General features: G+C 45.0%; 1 protein-coding gene across 2 annotated transcripts in view; it reads left to right on the top strand.

The window, feature by feature from the left end:
• Positions 1-22,892, top strand: part of ST18 (ST18 C2H2C-type zinc finger transcription factor) — a 93,877-nt gene that overhangs the window by 47,088 nt on the left and 23,897 nt on the right. For both annotated transcript variants that reach the window (XM_043879960.1, XM_043879959.1), the window contains exons 7-12: positions 542-676; positions 1,809-1,899; positions 2,861-2,965; positions 5,749-5,936; positions 8,145-8,356; positions 17,811-18,056. In XM_043879960.1, coding sequence (XP_043735895.1) covers positions 542-676; positions 1,809-1,899; positions 2,861-2,965; positions 5,749-5,936; positions 8,145-8,356; positions 17,811-18,056 — 977 coding nt within the window. The remainder of the gene's footprint in view (positions 1-541; positions 677-1,808; positions 1,900-2,860; positions 2,966-5,748; positions 5,937-8,144; positions 8,357-17,810; positions 18,057-22,892) is intronic.

The following is a 22,892-nucleotide window of genomic DNA, read 5'->3' as shown; positions in this document are numbered from 1 at the left end:
ACCAGCCGGGAGTGGCAAGAGGTGGCCTCTTGTCAGGGCAGCCTCCCCACGGGGCTGGAACCCAGAGCCCTGGGGCCACTGTACCTGCCACCAGGACCCGCTGGGCCAGCCAGGCAGTCCCTCCCCAAATAGGACAGCTTCTTCACCGTGTGATGGTTGAGCCTGGCTTTTCCAGATTCCCTCAATAAGAGACTGTGTGGGTTTAAATACGTTCCTTCTCTTTTGCTTTTCTGGAGCCTACTCATCCTTTGGTGTAGGGCTGACTTTTCACAGCTACGATCTGACATGACAACTTGAAACCGTCACTGAGTTTTGACACACCCTCGCCCTGTCTCAGACTCTGCTGAAGATACCAAGAAAATCAGAGAGGAGGCACTTTTTCTGCTCCCGCGGGTCTTCGTGGAGGGTCTTATTCAGGGCGATTTGAGGCGAGTGTTTATTCTGTGGAGGCTGAGCCGCAGGAGAAGGCCGCCCCACAGGGCCGCTCTCTGAAGGGCGGGCGAGGACTGACCAGCTGTCTCTCTGTTTAATTCCTCCACAGACTCGCCGAGGCCTGAGAAGAGAGAGACCAAGTGCCCCATCCCTGGATGCGACGGCACGGGGCATGTGACGGGACTGTACCCCCACCACCGCAGCCTCTCGGGGTGCCCCCACAAAGTGCGGGTCCCCCTGGAGAGTGAGTGCCGCCTGGCCCTGAAGGACGTCCGTGGGGTCACCCACCTTCTCCTCCAGTTTGGGATTAGACAGGGAAACACCGAGTTTTCTCTCTGTGTCAAGACAATTCCCGTCTAGCCGGGTGTTTTAAAATACAGTGTATTCATAAAAAAAATTGGGGTGCAGTGAGGCCATTAGATCAAGAGATGACTGACGTTGAAAACATAACTTGCTTCTCACAGTTCCCAAGAGCAGGGGGCTCCTCAGGCCAGGCGGGGCCTCCAGGGAAGCACCAGGGCCAGCAGGGAAGGTGGGGAGTTGAGGAGAGCGGGGAAGAATCTTTGGCAAGAGCCTTCGCCGAAGTAAGCCGGTCTCAGATCAACCAGTTGGAATTTTTCCAGGGAGCTCTGGAGCCTGGGGGTTTGGGACCTGGCCCTGGGGGTTAGGACAGGTGGAGAGTGTCCTGGAGTGACAATCAGATAGGGGAGGATGTCAGACGTGGACTCCAATTGCCTGGTTTGCATTTGAAAAGTGTTTACAACCTCTAGGAATTAGGGGGCCCCAGGTGGGGCCATCTCCCCAGAGTCAGCGAGACCGCAGTATCAAAGCCTCAGAATATACAGGAGATAAAAGACCTGAGTGATGCTCTGTGGGCCCTGTGGTCCTTTCTCACCTGAGATTCCAGAGCATCACCTGTGTCCCCCGCCTCTCTTGGCAGCAGGGACACCTGGCATCTGAGGCATCGCCCAGGACTTTCCTGCAGATGCTGAGGGCCCTGAGTGAGGGTCTTGTTAGTCCCTCCACCCATGGCCCCCCCATGAGCCCCAAAACTGGAGGGAGAGGGGAGGGGAGAGCTGTTCCTAAGCTTTGAAATACCTGCAGGCTCTGTACTCCATTTTAGAGCCTCTTATTGAAACACCTCTTAGGCCACACAGCCCGCCCTGATGGGCATGTCTCAGTGCCAGCCGCCCCAAAGACGTTTAATACTGGATGTTCGCACGGGCTCCTGGTCTTCAACCCAAAGTTGTATGGGAAGGGAGCAAGCTGGATTGTAACTAAATTCATTTGGATGCGAAGTTGAGATATCAGTTTCTTGGCATGTGATGCACTGGTAGTAAATTGCTCTTTTCTTTTCTGTGCTATTTTGTGCTTAGTTCTTGCCATGCATGAAAATGTGCTCAAGTGCCCCACCCCGGGATGCACGGGACGAGGGCATGTGAATAGCAACCGCAACACACACAGGAGGTAATACCAATGAGACTCCGGGGACTTCCCTGTGTTATCACAATTGCTGGATCACTGTCAACTATGTTAGCACTTAACACAGATAAGAAATATTCTCAATGTGTGGAGAGTAAAAAATAAAATGCCTCATAATTTCCCTAGAAATTTTCATAGAGGAGCCAACAAAAAAAGTCATATTTGAACACCGGGGGTAGATGCTCATATAGGGACACACACAGACCGTGACCTCTGCTCTGAACCTCCCCAGAGCTGTTTGACATTGGAAAGAGTGGCTTAGGGGTTCTCTTGAACCCCATCCAATGTGCATTAAAGCAGTCACCACAGAGCTTCAGATTACTGAAGGCAAACATCATTTCATTGAGAGTTATTCCACAGAGATTGCAACTAACTTAAAACACATATGTGCATTTATGTACAAATATATTGCATACATATAAGTATTTTGGTGAAATGCTTATTGTTTTACATGTATTATGTATAGATTATGTAATCATGAGATACTATTTGATGCATATGCATATTGCTAGAAAACTTATATTCTGTAATCTCCATTTAAACTAAGATGTAAAATTAAGTTCCTCACATTTTGCCAAAGGCCCTAAGCTGTTATATCATGGAATTATCTATAGTTGGACAATTGCCAGTGGATGATTTCATTCTGTTAACACTTAAAATACCACCAAGTTTCCAAATAATTCAGTTATATCTCCTTTACATAATATTTTGACTTTAAAATGAATTTGTTTTCTATCACCTCTGAGATGAGGTTTGGGGAAAAACGTTGACACAATAGTTTGCAAAGCCCTCTGGGATCTTTTAGGATGAGAATGGTGCTAAGAAAATTATTAATATTATTGCGACTTAACATTTGGTGTACGCCAAGGATGAGTGAGGTAGGTGCCCAAGCAAATTACATTCTCTTTTTAACTCAGATCTGCCCACTTTTTTTTCTTTTTAACAGTCTTTCTGGTTGTCCAATTGCTGCAGCTGAAAAACTGGCAATGTCCCAGGACAAAAGTCAGCTTGATTCTCCCAAAACCGGACAGTGTCCTGAGCAGGGTCACAGGTATGACAGTCCCCTATGCTCCCTGTGTTCGGAGATCCCACACTGAGGGTCCCTCGCTCCCCATGTGCCAGCATCATGGGCCACCTTCATTTCAGGTCACAGCAGCCACTGTCCACTTGAGAGGCTGGCCCAGTTCATCATCATGTCACTGAAATGAACTGCTAGACCCTTCAGAAGTTCAACTTAAAATTAATCTGTGTGCAGAGTTACATAATGTGGATGAATCGAAAAGATATGAAGTATACGATGACATGGGCTTCCCTGATAGCTCAGTTGGTAAAGAATCTACCTGCAATGCAGGAGACCCCAGTTCAATTTCTGGGTTGGGAAGATCTGCTGGAGAAGGGATAGGCTACCCACTCCAGTATTCTTGGGCTTCCCTTGTGGCTCAGCTGGTAAAGAATCTGCCTGCAATTCAGAAGACCTGGGTTTGATCCCTGGGTTGGGAAGACCCCCTGGAGAAGGGAAAGGCTACCCACTCCAGTATTTTGGCCTGGAGAATTTCATGGACTGTATATCCATGGGGTCGCAAAGAGTCAGACACAACTGAGCGACTTTCAGTTTCACTTCATATTATAGCATGTATTAATCAAAATTCTGGGTCACTCACTGCAAGCCCTCCCACGAGTCAGGCACGCACCACCTTATGGTTGACGTAACCTTTCCATCTCATAAATCTCATCACTCAAAATATGTGATGCTGTATATCCATCCTTCTCTTTCAGATATGCATATAGTTTCTTTAAAACAGACATTCATTCCGAATTGGTAACTAGTAATAAAATACCTCCTCTTAGTCCTGGGTCCTCTATTGTCTCAAGCACTTTGGAGGGCTTTACCTACACCTAAGTAACGACAGAGGACCACACAGTGTGAAGTGGTGGGTGCACTTATTAACACAAAAATCACACATGCAGGAGAAATGATTTCATGATTACAACAGATAACCAGATCTTTATTGTTGTTACTGAGACACTGAGCTGAGAAAAACAGTTATTAGGAACATTTTCATGATACGGTGTTCCTTTAATATTTGCTTCTGTAGATTTAATTAAAAGGGGCAGTTGGTATGACTTTGCCAAGAATCAAAATTACATGAGTGAAAAAGATAAGTCAAGCAAAGATCATGATGAATTACTGAGTAGCTATCAATTAAAAATCTTATAACAAAAATTTTTGTCAGTATTACTGTATTTTCTAGTTTCTCCCTAAGTAATTTTTTTTTTTCTATTCTGAGTCTTTGTTGCCTGCAGGGCTTTCTCTAGTTGTGGCAAGCAGGGGCTGCTCTCCAGTTTCAGTGGCTCTTCCCTGGTGGATCAGATGGTAATGAATCTGCTTACGATACAGGAGACCCAGGTTCCATCCCTCTGTTGGGAAGATCCCCTGGAGAAGGGAATGGCAACCCACTCCAGTATTCTTGCCTGGGAAATCCTATGGATAGAGGAGCCTGGTGAACTACAGTCCATGGGGGTCACACAGAGTCGGACATGACTGAATGACTAACATTTTAACTTTCTTTCACTCTTGTTGCAGAGCATGGACTCCAGGCCTGAGGGCTTTAGTAGTTGTGGTGCACCAGCTTAGTTGCTATATGGCATGTGGGATCTTCCCTAACCAGGGGTCAAACCTGTTTTCCCTGTATTGGGAGTTGGATTCTTAACCCCTCAACCACCAGGGAAGTTCCCTAAGGAGGGTATTTATCAAACGCAGAAATAGCATTGTTTCATTTTGCCCATTTCTTAAAAGAAACATATTATTTTAGGCTAGAACACTGCTGCAATATTAAGGCTATAAATCTAGTTATTTATGCCATAACAAGATCAACTAATCACTTAAATATTTTGATGTAGCACTCAAAAGCTTTTTACCTAATCCAAGAAATATCACAGAAACTTTGACATTGTGATGAGCAAAGTATGTTTCGGTGGGAAAAATAAGAAAAATAATATATGTTGATACTACTAAACAGTGAAAGGTATATTTGTGTTCTTTGGCCTTAGACCACAGCACCACATTTGTGTTTTCCTTGGTTGATGTTGGCGCTACACAGACATGATGCCCTGGTTTAATCCAGACAGTAATTCTAAAGGAATATTTAAGTCATGTTTATTAGAGATAACTCTAATGTGATAGCTATTATAGTAATTTCAATTCATATTGAAACAATGGCAATTTAATAGATAAAATATTGAAATACTACCTAACACAGCAAAAGCATTTAATCTGAACTTGGGGGGAAAAAGGTAAAAAGGCTCAGAAGAAGTTCATGGTTCAGAAATCCAGTGTCTGGTGCCGACACCGCCCCTGTTGGACGTCAGGGTCCTGCTGGCTCTGCCGAACAGAATATGTTGACATTTCCTCACTAGTGACCGTCGTGACTTTCACTGCTACTCTGACGAACAGCGGGACGTGTGCACCTTATCAGAGCCCTGGTGATAGTAACGTGACCCTTTTCTCTAAGTAGCTCGGAGTGCAAGTAGACATCACATACTTGCTCCTTAAGTATCTTTATTAATGAGTGGAGGATGATGCTTCCTCTGTTACAGATGAGAGACTCAGACAAGCCATGTACAACTGCCCCCCACACCCCCTGACTTGGCCACCCAGGGCCCAAAGCATCTCCTTGTCTCTCCACCCCGTCCGGCTGTGACCACTACTTTTTCCCCCAGGGCATGTCTCTGTAGCACCCACAGGTGTGACATATCCAACCTGCTTTAAATTCTGACGCTGGGATGCTCATGAGAGTGTCCTGTTTCTCTCGAGCTCTGTGCCTCTCTCTTCAGGACGAGCTTGGTGAAGCAAATCGAATTCAACTTCCGATCACAAGCCATCACCTCTCCCAGAGCCACGGTGTCAAAAGAGCAAGAGAAGTTTGGAAAAGTACCCTTTGATTACGCCAGTTTCGATGCCCAGGTTTTTGGTAAACGCCCCCTTGTACAAACAGGTCGGAAAACACCACCATTTCCTGAATGTAAGCTTGAGTTCCAATACTTATTCAAAAAAAATGTATCTTGTGTATGTGTGTGTTATGGGAGGGGATGCATTTAAATAGGTAATATATTATTTGTTGGTAATATTTAGCAATATTTAATAGGTAATATACTATTGCTGGGAGGAGAGAAAATATACAGAGAAATAAAATAAGAATAACAATAATAAGTTAATCAGTACAATTGATATTACATGATGTTACACTGAGTATGGTGAATAGTTCGTGTTTTAATTATTCTACAAATATGGTGCCATTGTTGAATCTAAATACAGTAATTCTGACAAAATATTTAATTCTCATTTAGCCAGGATTGGGATTAGTATACTGAAAACTGCAATAGCTATTATAATACAGTAATTTTAATTCATATTAAAATTATGAAAATCTAATAGGTAAAACAGTGAAATACTGTTTAAAGTATTACTTGCATTAGCAAAAGCTTTCAGTCTTAAGGTGGGAGAAAAAGTGAAAGGTCTAAGAAGAAACTCACAGTTCAGAAATCAAGATTTTACTAGGAAAAAAAAAAGTGTGACTATGGAGATGTTCACCCACAGATTTAAGAATTAATGCAGAAACGTGTTTATTCTCTAACAATGACACATTTGTATGGACAGTCATAATGCAAAGGCACTTGTAACACATAAAACTTGATGTTTTTTCTAACAGTTTCCTCCAGTTGTTTAGAGTCTTTGAATATTCTAATGAAAAGGTGAGATTTTTCACCTGGGAATAAATCCAGGAATGATTTCTACAAAGGGAAATAATCCCCCAGTTGGAGTCCTCCATAGACCATGAATTGTTTACAGCATTGTGCAGATCCCTGGACTCCCTTTGATCTGACACATAGTTACCTAGATGTGGTGCTCTTAGGAACACAGAATGTTTCTCCCTTCTGTGATATGAATCACCAAATTTTTCAAAGAACTTGAATGCTGTATAAAACCCAACAGTGGCTAAACAGACTAGGGAGGAGTGTGTCCATCAACTAGAATATATTGTACTCTAAGAGATTGTTTTACCTGTTCTTACTAAAAATAAAGCATAACCAACATAGGTAACCACTGACAACCTATTAGATTCATGGGGAAAATTATACACACAAATACACACACAGTGTTTTCTATCTATGTGCAGATAGTTTTATTTTATATGTATATAAAATATACACACATACATATATGTTTAATTCAGGTGAAACTAGTTAATAAGAGCCTTCTAAATATTCATATAATATGGATACTGGTTTAAAAAGTAGAATTTTCACTGACATTTTTATAACTTCAGGAATATTTGGTAATGTTTTTAACTATATTTTATGAAAAATAATGATCAAATATTTAAAATAAACACTACATACAGTAAAACAGCCAAATGCCTATATATCCCACATTAAATTTTGGATGTGCCTCCCGGTCCTGGAATGATGTTTACAAACACCCAGAGTAAAGAGAAACATGTTTAATTCTCTCAGGGATACCCTGGTACCAACAGCAGAAGAGTAAGGGAGGACTCAACCTTGTTAATTCAGTGCCTTTCTGTTCACCTTGAGAACCTGGGCTCAGTCCATCCCCTACTCCCTGCCTTGCACCTGAACACAAAAATGAAGTTAAAAAAAAAAGCAAGCTTCATCATCTACTCAGGTCCACCAAGTTGGAGGAAGAGAAACTTCTACTGATTTAAGCACAAGACAAACCTGCATAACAGATAGCAAAGCATGCAATTCTGCATCTAATTATAAATTGTTAGTGTGAGAACAAATATGAAACAGTCCGTTTCCTCCACAGGGATCGCTGATTCTCATACCTACACTGTTTGTGGATGTTGTGGCCTTAAGCCTCTTTAGTCCCTGATAAGTTTCACCAGCATAGACTTGAATCTACCATTTTTACCACCTGTGCTGCCAGAGCACATGCCCAGTAACCTGAGTTACAGTTTTTCTCATGAAATGTGTAAATACAAAAAATATTAAAAGAATAGGCCTTCTTTCTCAGCAGTCACCTTGTTTGATCTATGAACTCCAGTGAAAACCAATCTGAATAATCTTCATTTAAGGTACCCAGAGAGAATGGAGTGTGCTTCTATGTATTCTTCACGTATTTTCATGCAAGAAGTTCTGTCTTTCAAACAAGTCTATTTAATGAGTAAATCCATGTTTGTGCAATTGCTAATCAAATCTCTCTTCAACAGCGAAGCATTTTTCCAGTCCAGGGAAATTTCCCCCCCGGCTGCCGAGTGCAGGCGCCCACACACAGAGCCCAGGGCGTGCCAGCTCCTACGGCTGCGGCCAGCGCAGTGAAGACACCCACATCGCAGCAGCTGCGGCCATCCTGAACCTGTCCACCCGCTGCCGGGAAGCCGCCGACATCCTCGCCAACAGACAGCAGGGTCCGCACGCCAAGGTAGGCAGGCCAAGAGCACGGAGGGGGGCCAGCGGCTCGCTGTGAGGATAGGCTGCCTCCGCAATCCTGGCCATGCTCACCACCCCCGTGGACTGGCCCCCTTTGTCTTGAGAAGGGGTGAGCCTGGTGGGTTCAGGGAGACCACGGCTCATTTGCAGATTGTGCTGGGTAGGAGGGTGTGGAGACTGGGCTGGGGAGCCCAGTGGATTCCAAACCTCTTTTTGTGTTGGGGTCCTGGCCACAGCGGCATGAACACAGACAGAACTAGAATCTGTCTGAACAGCGGAAACTGTTCGCTGTCTGAGAATCAAAGATGGTAGAATGTGGTTAATGAAACTGCCACTTGTAAAACATGGCAAAATTCATGACATCTCATTACTGTGTGTGGAACCATCATAGAGCATAAAATGGTCTGAGATGCTGTAGTTTTCTCAAAGGACATCATAAAACCTGGGTCCATTAAGTCAACAAAAGAAGGATCAAGGGGTCTTGAGAGTTCAGGGCCCAAATTCAAATCCAGAACCAAATTCTAGGAAGTTTCTGGAGATCCCCATCTTTCTGGAGCTCACAAAATAAATCACCTTTCTCTAATAACCTCTCCTCTCCAACTAACAAGGAGAAGTAGACATCTGTGTTTAGGATGTCTTGATGAAAATAATAACCAAAGAGGGCCCAAATTCAAATCGAGAACCAAATTCTAGGAAGAGCTCACAAAATTAATCACCTTTCTCTAATAACCTCTCCTCTCCAACTAACAAGGAGAAGTAGACATCTGTGTTTAGGATGTCTTGATGAAAATAATAACCAAAGAGGGCCCAAATTCAAATCGAGAACCAAATTCTAGGAAGAGCTCACAAAATTAATCACCTTTCTCTAATAACCTCTCCTCTCCAACTAACAAGGAGAAGTAGACATCTGTGTTTAGGATGTCTTGATGAAAATAATAACCAAAGAGGGAGCTGTGATGCTCTAGAGTAACAGTGACCCTCAGATGGGGGTGCCAGAACTGGCCGCAGGCAGCTAGAGCCAGTAACTTCTGTCTACATGGAAGGCTGTTAAAAGAAATTGTTTTCCTACCTAGCTGGCAGAAGCTAGCTGACAGAGCATGCCCAGGCTGGTTTGGAGAAGAGTGAAAGTGGTAGTCACTCAGTCATGTCCAACTCTTTGCAACCCCATGGACAGTAGCCTGCCAGGCTCCTCTGCCCATGGGATTCTCCAGGCAAGACGACTGGAGTGGGTAGCCATTCCTTTCTCCAGGGAATCTTCTAGACCTAGGGATCAAACGTGGGTCTCCCGCATTGTGGGCAGATTCTTTACTATCTGAGCCACCAAAGAAGTGGTGATTAGAAAAGAGAGTTCCCCTTGCTCTGGGTGGAAGATGCCCTGGTTAAACTCTAACCCAAACTCAGCACAGGCATTTGCTCCCCTTTCCCTTTAAGTTCAGCCTGTCCCGGTGCAGTCAGCTGCTCACCTGTGCCCGTGCCAGGCCTTCAGGAGAGCAGGGCGCACAGTGGCATGGCGCATTTGACAGAAGAATCAGAATTAGCTTCTGGACAGGTCTGAGCCAAGTAAACCCCAGGAAGAGTTGGTGGCCAAAAACCACTCAAAAACCGTTTTAAACAAATGAGTTCCTTAAACAAAGGAAAACACACTGCCTCAAAAATATAAAGAAAACTCCAGTTTCCCCAGAAATCAGTCAGAGATTATTTACATAAATGAATGATTTTGGGTCCTTTAGAATGTAACTTTGGTTATTCTTAAATTCATTTTTAAAAACCTGAATACATTTCTCCTTCTTAAAGGGATATTCTAATGTGAAGCTCATTGGAGTGATACTAAACTGTCTTCTTTCCTATTTGCTTTATTGTCAGTTTAGGCTGTCCTGTAAGAATAAAGGGGCTTCCCTGGTGTCTCAGCGGTAAAAAACCCACCTGTAATGCATGAGACATGGGTTTGATCCCTAGGTCAGGAAGATCTCCTGAAGGAGGGCGTAGCAACCCACTCCAGTATTCTTGCCTGTAGAATCCCATGGACAGAGAAGCCTAGTGGGCTACAGTCCATGGGGTCTTAAAGAGTCAGACATGACCAGCAGCTGAGCACACTCACACATAAGCAAAGCGCCAGCATTACAATGGCTAACGCTACTGAAATTTGCTTGAGTGAATGGTTGTAGGGTGAAGGCTTTCCCTCTATGTGGATAGATATATATCGCTTGGTTCCTTTGAATTTCTGCCTTTTACCTTTGTATTCTCCACATTCTGTCAATCGCTGGAGCCAAGCAGTGAATCCAACAAAGATGACAGGAACCCCCCAAATGTCCGAGCCCCAAAACTTTCAACCACACCTTAACTGCAGGAGCCCAACCACGGATGAGACCATAAGAGTGGAAGGGGCAGAAAGTGCGGCAGTCGGTTTGTAGAGCATCTGTGATGCTGGCCGTTTTCAAAACCTTTTTCCCATGAAAATTGTCTTGTTGGACTTTGTGGGTGATAAACAGGATCAGTGTGGCCCCCTACACTGTCACCTTGTGTCACCCTCCTCCAGGCCTTTGTACACCACTGTAACGATTTGCAGAATTCTATCCTGGTTGGATTCTATTTTCTGACCTTAAAAGAGAACCTCATACATTCCTGAAACCACAAAAAGTAATTATTGTAGCAAAAAAAAAAAAAGAGAGAGAGAGAGAGAAAGCCAAAGTAATTAACCCTGAAACACGGGCTGTGATCCAGCAGTGCCCTGGGCCGGCCGTTTCTGTTGTCCGCAACGCCCTCTGCTCCGTGCCCTTTGTTTCATGTGGGATTAAGTGTAAACAGTCTCGCTCCGCACTGAACACTAGCCTGATTCTCTCTCCACCAGGATGCGGGGCTTCCTCCACAGTGGGTGTTTGGTGCGTTTGTTTTTGCTGATCAGAATCCGAGACCTCTTGAGTTCCTAATTCGGAAAGAAGGATATAGAAATACACAGCTTTTCCCCATTCTCAACTTCTAGAGCTGAGCGTAGAAGCACTGTTGATGGACTAGAGAGATTCTGCAGGAGGATCCAGCTGCCCCAACTGGAAAGTCTGTAGGTGCTGGGCTGCCCAACGGAGCAGAGTCCCTCAGAGACAATGCCTTCGAGGAGCTTACAGTCAGAGAAGAACGAAAAAAGTGGTCACCAGAGGTGTAGAGCAAGGTCTTCAGAGGGGCCTTTCCTGAGGTCCAGGGGAGGTGTGGGTGACTCTGTAAGGAATTTGACCAGAACTTTGACAAAAGATTTATTTTCTTGTGCCTCCATCTGGTCCTTTCCTTCCCCCAGTGAGCTTCTCAGAAGTTGTTTAAAGAGCCTGAGAGAGAACAAGTTACGAATCTTGCATGTGGGCATGACTTTGTTAAAATCAAGCCAAAGGACCCTGACCTTGAGACTGCGTTCATACCCACTCATCAGGGCTAATACAAATTCTTTTAAGCTATGTGCAAGGTCATAACTCACCCCAAGTTTGGCAGGATAACTGAATTCGTGATATGCAAAATCCCTACTCTTGTGGAAGATAAGAGGGCAGAGGCAAACCTCAGGGAGGCAAGAGAACCTCTTCCAAAAACAGTGAAGAACGTTATGAACATTCTGAAGTGTTCTCCTTCCCGAGTTTCTCAGCCTGACTGTCTGCCTACCCCACACGCCTCCTTCACACCCGCCCCCTTCACACCCATGTAGCCCTGGGTGGAGGTGCCAGGGCAAACGCTGTCAGTCGCTGCCCAAGCTCACATCCACTACATCCTAAAAGTAGATCTTAGAAAGAATTGCTTCTGTTAAAATCCAATCCAGCACTTACACAGCATGTCCACACTGCCTAAATCACCTGTGGGTGTTTTAAGTATCTCTTTGAGAAATCAAGTCAGAGAAAAATTAGTAATAGCAATACTGAGTGGAGATCATTGTGGTTACGGACACTTTTGTTTGAAGAATGAGCCACAGTGTGGTACTAGAACTGTCCTTGGTCCTGAGATTTGCAGCCTGTTCTTCAGTTCCATGTGGAATTCCTGTGAGTTTGCAAAACATAGATGGACCACAGCTTCAGATATTCCCCCTTGAGTCTGGAGATGGTGCTTCTGAGATGAGCACAGGACTGGGAAGAACCAGGCAGCAGGAGGAGTGAGCAGCGGGGGTTTGCAAAGCCCACTCCATCCTCCTTCCTCCCCACCTTCCTCCTCCTCCTCCCTCGTCAGCAGAGGTAGGAACAGGCACACAGTCTATCTTTATCCCAATCACTGCCGCTTGCCAAGTGTTCTGTTGTTTGTTTTGGTGTTTTCCCCACCTGTTTAGACAAAGTGGCATATGCACAGTGTGCCTTAAAAGAAAACAAAAAATTGACACTTGCTTGAAATGTTTAAAGTTCAAAGTCTGTTTTGTGCTTGAACAAGGCCGAGAAACAACACGCTATCACATCGCCACTCCTGCTGCCTTCTCTCAGAAATAGCCCGGTGGCTCTGGGGGTGGTTAGAATCCAAAATCAGCCTTTTTCAGTAACTTTAATGTGAAGTCAGCTGCTGCTGCACAATGTGAGTGAGCTGCTCTGAGGGACTGCAGTCAGGATCTCAGGGAATCAGCGACGTGTGTGGGGAAACCACCTCTTTGCTTCCATGTAGGACAGCATAGGGAGGTCTCTTAGAGTCCAAAAACCCAATCAAATTACGGTTATTATCAGTTGTGTTGTCTGCTGAATACCTACTATGTGTCATGCACTGTAAATGAGCCCTCTGCCCATAACGTGCTGTGTGCTTAGTCACTCAGTCATGTCTGACTCTGTGCGACCCCATGGACTGTAGCCTGCCAGGCCCCTCTGTCCATGGGATTCTCCAGGCAAGAATACTGGAGTGGGTTGCTGTGCCTTTCTCCAAGGGATCTTCCCAACCCAGGGATTGAACCCAGGTCTCTCGAATTGCAGGCGGATTCTTTACCATCTGAGCCACCATGGAAGTCCAAGAATTACTTGAATGGCACCTCATTTTGCAAGTGAAGAAAGTAGTGCAGAGATATTAAATAATTGCCCCTAAGTGGAACAGCTACGACTATTAGAGACAAAACTTGAATTCATGCCTAACTTTTGATCTCCTTGAAGAATTTATCATTCCCTGGTGTACAAACTACTGGTCTACCAAGAGTTTTCACTATGACTTCAAGTGTCAGACAAAGATTTAGCGGAAAAGATTATAAATTTAGCTTCCCTGGTGGCTCAGGTAGTAAAGGATCTGCCTGCAATGCAGGAGACCTGGGTTCAATCCCTGGGTCGGGAAGATCCCCTGCAGAAAGGAGTGGCAACCCACTCCAGTACTCTTGCCGGACAGTTCCATGGGCAGAGGCACCTGGTGAGCTACAGTCCCTGAGGTTATAGAGATTCAGACATGACTGAGTGACTAACACAGCAACAGTTTTTAATTTTACACCTCCTATCAGTCACTTACTTCTCTTCTGAATTTCATCACAGGATTTCTATTAGTATATCTTACGAGCCATAGTCTTAATAGTGTTAATATTAATGCTCAATTGCAATTTAGTAAGAATAAGATGTTTTCAGTTCATTTATTTTATTCATTTATTCATTTAATTTTGGGGGGTATGTGTGATCTTAGTTCGCTGAACAGGGATCAAACCCATACCCCCTGTAGAAGCAGCACAGAGTCTTAACCACTGGACCACCAGGGAAGTCCCCATTTGTTTATGGTTAGTACCTAGCCTAATTTTTTTGAGGATAGGCAAGAATATTTTATTTTTTTATATTAATTAGATTTTTAATTTATTTTTATTTTATATTACAGCTGATTTGCAGTGTTGTATTAGTTTATGGTATACAGCAAAGTGATCCAATTGTACATGCACACATATCCATTCTTTTTCAGGTTCTTTTCCCATATAGATTATTAACAGATTGTTGAGTAGAGTGCCTTGTGCTATAAATAACTTGGGGTTAACATACACACTCTTGTCCTCTGAAACATGTTTTCAAAGTAGGCAGGGTATTGTTAACAAGGACTTTCTGTATAGCACAGTGAACAGTATTCAATACCCCGCCTACTTTGAAAACATGTTTCAGAGGACTTTCAATGTGAAGAAGGTGTTTCCCCAGACAACCCCCCTGAATCAAGAACAGAAGAGCCTTAGTGGAGAGATGGAGCAGAAACCCATCTGCAGACCCCCTCCCCTTGCTCTTGTCTTAGTCCTGTCACAAAACAAGGAGGTGGTTCAACCTCTCCTTATTAACAAAGGAAAATATGCCAAATAAGGAAAACAAGGCTATCTTATTGTATCGATGCCTTGGGAGTTAATGCTTTTCATAATCAGAACATTTAAAGTAAAATTTCAGTTTTGTTTTTTATTTACTTTGTCACCATCTTTGAATGTAAGATAATTTTTTTATTATTGAAACAATATAATATTATCATTTTCCTGGGAAATATTCAAGGAAAAGAGCCCTTAGCCTATGCTCACAAGAATTTCTGTGTTTTCCCTTTTGTTCTTCTTCAGAAAATGATTTTCTTCCCATTTTCCCTAGTTGTAAGTGTAACCAGAATTCCAGGTTGTCTCCTGCTTTCAGTGACATAAGTCTTTTCCCTGTTGAGACAAAGTCCTTGAAAGTATCGTTTTACTGATCACATAATGTGCCAGTTAATAGGTGCAGTGTAATATTGTCCCTCTGTTGGCAGACATCTGAGTCACTACTGATTTTATAGTACAGATAAGGCTTATAATAGATAATCACCTCAACTTTCAGCTGAATAATAATTTATAATTGTATAATTTATACATAAATTATATAAACTAAAATAATAATTTGTAGTCTTTTTCACTAAAAACGTCCTGTATGCATCAAATAAGCTTCTTGAAGGCAGCGACACTAGATTTTTCCATTTTCTTTTGCCCTAAATATAGTGGCTTAAAAATGGTATGTGCTTTCTCCATCTTTTTGAAAATCAACACATCACAGAGAATATCTCTAACTCAGAAGTGGATTAATTACATGGTCACTGATGTTGCTCCCAAGTTGGAGAGTATATGAGCAGTGTTAGACCAGGCTCAAGAAGCTTAAAATTCAAACGATTAAAATAAGATCTAAACAGCCCTTTGAGAAATGAACATCTTAGGAGTCGGGCTGGGGGTCCCTGTCTGGGTAGGGCTGGCCTCTCCCCGCCGATGGCCTCTCCCACCACCCCCCTCCTCATTGCCCTGCCATGTGGAGTTTCAGGCACAGAGAGAAATGATGTCTATTGATACTGCTCTGAATGAAATCCATGCAGTAAACGTGTGATCCACCCATCCATGGGCAGAAAGGGGCCCTTCTCTGGTGCTGTGTGTAATTGTCGAGTGCATCTGTGAGCTCACTTAAAGCCCATCTGTACCCGCATGGCCGCCTGCTACCCGCCTTCCCCTTCCCCAGCACGGTCAGGTGCTCAGAGCAGCCGGCTGGGGCGCGGGGCACAGAAAACCACCTCGTTCAAACATTAGGAATGATTTTTTTTTTTCAATCAGCCCATGATTACTCAAGATGTAGAACCACCACAACTCTGAGAATCTCTGTTTTTTTTTCTCATTTATTCATTGGAAGTTTTTTTTTTTTTTTTTTTCCTGTAAAAACTAAAATATATATTGGTGTTGTCTTGGAATAGTTGGGTTTTTTTTTTTTTCAGCAAGCTCGAATCTGCACTATTTATGGGTTTTGCACTATAAAACGCTGCAGCCCAGTCACGTGGCTCCTTTTTCCTAAGCCATCTGTCACAGAGGTCTGGAATTTTATGTGAATGTTGGTTGTGCAGTCTTAACCCAAGTTTTTTATTTTTTTATGAAAAAAATGTCAGCAACTACAATATTTAGCATTTTACTTTACATTGGCCATTAAACTTGATTGCTATAGCTCTGTTTCATTGCTATAGTTACATATCAGCGTTGAAGCCAAAAGTTGTTTTGATGTGCTTGTGGCAGACTGCATTGTATCATGGAGAGAGTATGCAGCACAGATATGGTTAATATCTTGGATTTTTGTAACTAAGGTTTATTAATGCTGGTATAAAAATGTATTTGATATTATACAGATGGCATAAGATGTGGTGGTTACTAAGTTATTATCCTGGATAAGCTCTACTGTGAAATTCAGGGCTTAAAACTATCACAGGAGATTAAACTATTTACTAAAAAGGACAAAAAGACAGGACGAAAGCATCTTAGTACAAATACATTAGAAGTGTATTTACCTCCCACAGATATCATAAAGCATCTTTACTTGAGAGACTGAGAACAAAAACTTTGCAGGTAAAACAAGCAGACAGAAGAGATGCTTTTATTTTTTAATTCAGTGACAGTACAGTGGGTCTCATCTCAGTGGGAATGTTGGGGAAGGGGTAAGGGCAGAGTGTAACTGGGGGGTTAAAATGAACCCCTGCGAAGTAACTGTTAAGGATCTTAGGAACATATTCAGGGAAGTCTCCTGCTTTTCCAGTCAAAAGGAACAGAGGAGAGACATTGTCTAGAAGTTAACTGTGACTTGACGGATGGCAATGAGAACACCGGGAAGGTATTCCTTTGACCCACTTAGGAGGGTAACAAGCTCACTCTCCGAGCATCCCGGGAGTTACTGTTTGGCAGCATTTGTGATTCAGGACCGCGCACACCATCCTCGGGCACGTGACTTGTGGAAAGGCCAGGATGCATGGGGACCTTGTTGGCACTTGAGCCTTAAAAACAAAACGAAGCTTAGCCAAGGTCTCCCGAGGAGAAACGTCGTGAGGCAGAATTAAAGTCTCATACTGAGTATCTGGAAAATAATCACCTTTATTCTGGAGTTTTCAACGTAGAACTTAACCTCCTACCCCCACCCTGGTCATGCTGCCAGCTGCCACCTCAGCCCCAAGGGGGAACTAGGCGTGCACTGCCCACCTCCCCCCAACCCGCCCCCCACGAGTTAACCAAGCTTTTCTGGTTCAAGTCACCCAGGGTAAAATGTCACTGTCACAGTAATCTAATATGGTTCTAATATTTCCCAATAAAAATTCTCTCCCAGCTGGTTGTTTTTTGCATGTTTTTAATGTTGGGAGGAGGATAGTGTGTCTCTTTATTAACTCCAGTTTTAATGCTTTAAAGGATGAATTGGAAGTGATAATTCTGCAAATTAGAAAGGAAGATTTAAAGCTAAACTTAAAAAAAAAAAAAAGATAAAATAGGTTTAGCCAGTACATTTAGTATTTGGACCATCTTACTTATATTTAGGCTTACATTGCTTAAACCCAGAAACACAAAACTCCCTAATGGGGCTGCTCTGAAAAGTCTGCCTAAGAATTGAACATTAACCAAAGCGAATCAGAAAGCGAGATTTAAAATCAGATATACTTCCATAAAAGCTTGCATTTAAAATGATCCCTTAAAAGCCCCACATGGCCAGGCTACCACTGCAAACTGCTTACACGGTTTTTTTGTTTCCTGTTATATACAGGGGGCCGAGATAGAAGTGGATGAGAATGGCACGTTGGACTTAAGCATGAAAAAAGCTCGAATCCTGGACAAAGCCGCACCCCTAACTTCCACTAATCCTTCTGTTCCAACCGCTTCCTCTTCCCCATTCAAGACCAGCAGCCTTCTGGTGAATGCCGCCTTCTACCAGGCCCTGTGTGACCACGAGGGCTGGGATGCTCCCATCAACTATAGCAAAGCCCACGGGAAGACGGAGGAGGAGAAAGAGGTACTGTTCCAGTGTCGATCAATAAGTTGGAGACAGAACATGACAGCGGGGTCCACTTATTCCTCCTGCCCCATTTCTCACCATCCTATTTAGATAATACGTAATTCTGTAGCTGGTTTTCGATTTTGGTAAAGTGATGATTTTAAATTTCAGGAGGTATTTACAAATGAATTCAACATTTCCCACCCCTTGCGTAAAACGAGATGTCATTAGCGTCTATCATATCACAGGGTTGGGTTGTGTGCGCTGAGAGGTGGTGTCATCTATCCTGGGGACGCAGCAGCCTGTGAGCCATGAGCCCACACGTCTCTGCACCACAGGCTGGAACACGAGAGCAAATCTGGTACAAGGATGCTTCTTGTCAAATTCCCTTCCGTGGTTTCGCAGAGGGGTGGTGTGGGCATCCCTACGTGCAGAGCTGTAGTCCAGGGACTGATCCTGGCTGTTGGATGTCCCAGCCGTGGCAACCCCAGAGTTGTGGGCTGGATTATCCCTGGAGGTGGCGTCACCCCAGAAGTCAGATGTTCTGTAGGAAGCCATCAGCTTCCTCTCGTGGCTGGAGCCCCCACGTGGGTCTGATGAGCCCTGACTCAGTGCCATTCCAAAGAGTTCACGGCCACACCCTCCACTGGTTAAACTCTGGGTCACTGCACATTGACCCCAGCCTTCCTGCAAGTGATTCTGTCTGTCCTAGGGAAGTGCTTGGTGCTTGCCAGCTGACACGTTTGAAGAACTGAAGTAGACATTTGGAAGTAAGCATCATCCCCCCTTTTCAGATTTTTGAAGCTCAGAGACTTTGAAGGGAGGCTAATTTGGTTTTAGCATACACTTTATCTTTTATTGAAGTATAGTTGGTTTGCAATATCATATAAGTTTCAAGAGTACAACACAGTGCTTCAGATACAGATACATATACATATACATGTACATGTACGTGTACATATATGTGGGCTTCCCTGGTGGCTCAAATGGTAAAGAATTTGGGCTCAAATGGTGAAGAATTTACCTGCAATGCAGGAGACCTGGGTTCGATCCCTGGGTTGGGAAGATCCCCTGGAGGAGGAAATGGCAACCCACTCCAGTATTCTTGCTTGGGAAATCCCATGGATAGAGGAGCCTGGCGGGTTACAGTCCATGGGGTCACAAAGAGTCGGACACAACTGAGCGACTAACACTTCTCACTCTACATATATATGTATGTGTGTGTGTGTATTCTTTTTCAGATTCTTTTCCCTTACAGATTATTACATAATACTGAGTATAGTTCCCTGTGCGACTTTAGCATCTTCCTTAACATCTCTGGGCATGAGTCAGTGTCAATGGCAGTAATCACAAGATTGGAGTGTTTTCTGTTCCCCTTCTGTCCTTCCCTCCTCCCTACCCCTCCTGCACTTTCACTGGCATCCCCATATCCAGTGAGACTGGCCCCGAGGATGTAGGACACCTGTCTGGTAGGAGGACCAACCTGTAGCCAAGCTCCTGGATGAGTGAGCAGCTGAGCAGGCGTGCAGAGTAGCTGGGAGTGGGGCTGGAGGAGCCTCCAGGACCCAGGGCAGGTCTGCGTCTCCGTCACCACCAGCCACACCTTCCCAGGAGGGCAGGGGTCTCCCACTGCAGCAGCTTCTGGTTAGATTCTGCCATGTGGGGCTTAGTCACTGTTCTTCTGCTCAGCTTTTAAAAGTTCACCCAAGTATTTAGGGATGGTTTGACTTAATCTATCATAAAACTACTTTAGAAAAACTTTTTTAAATCATACACATTCAACTTTAATATAAAACAGACCCTGTAAACTGTAAGAAGCAGGTTTGCCTCAGGTGGTGTTTGAGAATTGGTGAACATGTGTCTCTGTGCTCCTCCGCATTCCCTGATCAGTCTAGCTCGTGCAAAGTCCCCAAAGTTACACCTCGTTTATGTTGTTGCCGTATAACCCAGAAATGTGTCTACATTCACATTTGCCATGATTCCACACTGGGGTCCAAGGTGGAGGTGAGGTGGTGGGAGTGGATCCTCTGGAAGCATAGACCGGATGAGAGCAAGGATGGTGATTCTCCTGAGTCAGGGACACCCCCAGTCCAGGAGACCCCCTATTGCCAACCAGTCCCTTGCCTAAACCACTCCCAATGGAGGGCACCTAATCCCAGGTATGAGACCTGGAGGTGGGGTCCAGTCAAAAATGTGTGGCACGAAGGACGATCCCTTACAGAGTGACTGTTAGTGCATCCCTGTTCCTGAGCGAGTCCACTGGGATGAAACCCCCCACATTGGAGAGGCTTGGTGCCACGGGCTGGGGGCTTGGACTTTCTCTTCCTCACCCTCGCAACCCCACTGTATACTGGCCATGGTCAGTGTTCACCACAAGTCTCCTTTCTGCTTGCACATAGTCAGACGTCCAGTCCAGTCCCCATCAGTAACAAAGCAAAGTGGGTTCTTGCTCCCTTTCGGGGTCTTTGTGTCATTTGACATAGGCTCTGATGGCTCAGTGGCAAAGAATCTGCCTGCCAATGCAAGAGATGCAGGTTTGATCCCTGGGTCAGGAAGATCCCCTGGAGGAGGAAATGGTGACCCTCTCCAGTATTCTTGCCTGGAAAATCCCTGGAAATGGACAGAGGGGCCTGGCAGGCTGCAGCCCATGGGGTTTCAAGAGTTGGACATCACTTAGCTGTAAACCACCACCATAATTTCTGTAGCAATGTCTGCAGGGTACCCCTTATATTCTGGGGTACTCCTGCCACTTGAGGGTCAAGTAGGTACCTTGGGGACCTCCTTGGCTGTGTATACTTCTTATCACTCAGCAGAAAGTGAAGTCTCATAACAAATATTCTCTCTTTAGAAACATGTGAGGAGTCATCTGGGCAGCTTTGTGGATTCAGCTGGGGTCCGTTCCTATCTAATGCTGATGGAGCTGATGTCCCAGCACAGTCATGGGGAAGATGGATCATTTCGATTAGACGTCTGCTCTTTTCAGAGTGGCTTACTTCCTTCAGGTCTTCTAGTGCAGACTCACTGCAATTTGCAATCTAAGTATCTGACATCTGGGCTTCCCAGGTAGAGCTAGTGGCAAAGAACCCACCTGCCAGTGCAGGAGACACAAGAGACAGGGGTGCAATCCCTGGTTTGGGACGATCCCCTGGAGAAGGAAATGGCAACCCACTCCAGTATTCTTGCCTGGAGAATCCCATGGACAGAGGAGCCTGGCCAGCTACAGTCTCTGGGGTTGCAAAGAGTCAGACATGACTGAAGGGACTTCGCACACGGCACACATCTGACATCTGGGATTGACAAGCTACGGGAAGTTCGATGTTACAGCAAGAACAAAGATGGCTTTGGAGATGCTGAGTTCCTGGAGTCCTAGAGCTTGCACTAGGTTTGAGATGACAAGGTAGTTTTTAAGCTCAGTGCCTATTGTCAGGGTCTGAGCGTGGGTGGTTCACTGTTGGGCACTGAGTTGTCCCCGCGGGACACACACACAAGTGCTTCTGAATCCCTGTAAGCCCCGGGATGGTTCCTTACCCCGGCTCTTTGTTCCTGCGTCCATGCCAAGGTGATTCACGAACCGAGAGTATTTTTCACATTCTGTCCTGAATCCCAGAATGAGCAATGTGATGCTCGATAGTTATTATTTTGTAGAAGTCGATGGTAGTCAGTGTCCTCGTGGCGAAGCTAGCAGAGGGTGGCCACACTGAGTCAGAATAAGGATTATGGCTCTTTCTGTACAGTGTCTCATTCTCCTGACTAATCTGAAGAGCAGGATTATTACCAAAGTTTCTAGAGAAGGAAATTGAAGCCAGATGGAGTGAACTTGCTGTTCTTTGGTCATATAGAAATTAAGTAATGGGCCTGGCATTCCCTGAAATGAAGAAAAGGAAGTAAATGGAGAAAAGGAGAAGAAAATAATACACAGAAAAATTGGAAAATGTTGAGAAAGAGCAGGAAGGAAAGAAAAAAGAGAATAATGATGAGATAGTGCCCGGCCAGGAGTGTGGCGGAGGCCGCAGTGGTTCTGGTGCTTCTCAGGTCGGCAGGACCAGAGTTCTGAGCCCGGGTGCAGAACATGGCCAGTGACCACGCACACCAGGGACGGATGGTCCTGGCTGTGGTCCCCGGGAGCTCTGCCAAGGTGTGCTCAGGGTCCCAGGGTGCACTGGGAACCTGGGCTGCTCTCAACCCCCCACACCCCTACACCCCACACACCCACATCCACACACTCCACACACCCTCACACCCCACACCCACACAGCCCCATACCCCACATACCCCCTCACACCCCACACACCCCTACACCCCACACCCCGTACACTCCACACACACTCCACACACCTTCACACCCCACACCCACACAGCCCCATACCCCACATACCCCCTCACACCCCACACACCCCTATACCCCACACCCCATACACTCCACACACACTCCACACACCTTCACACCCCACACCCACACAGCCCCATAACCCACATACCCCCTCACACCCCACACACCCCTACACCCCACACCCTGTACACTCCACACACACTCCACACACCCTCACACCCCACACCCACACAGCCCCATACCCCATATACCCCCACACACCCGTACACCCCACACCCCAAACACTCCACACACCCTCACACCCCACACCCACACAGCCCCATACCCCACATACCCCCTCACACCCCACACACCCCTACACCCCACACCCCATACACTCCACACACACTCCACACACCCCTATAACCACACCCCACACACTCCACACCCCCTCACACAACCTCATACCCCACACCCACATAGTCCCATACCCCACATAGCCCCTCACACCCCACACATCCCTACACCCTACACCCCACACCCCA

This window comes from Cervus elaphus, chromosome 21 (assembly GCF_910594005.1).
Source record: "Cervus elaphus chromosome 21, mCerEla1.1, whole genome shotgun sequence".
Lineage (NCBI taxonomy): Eukaryota > Metazoa > Chordata > Mammalia > Artiodactyla > Cervidae > Cervus > Cervus elaphus.
Note: the sequence above shows the minus strand (reverse complement) of the source record. Positions and strands in the feature narration are given on the sequence as shown.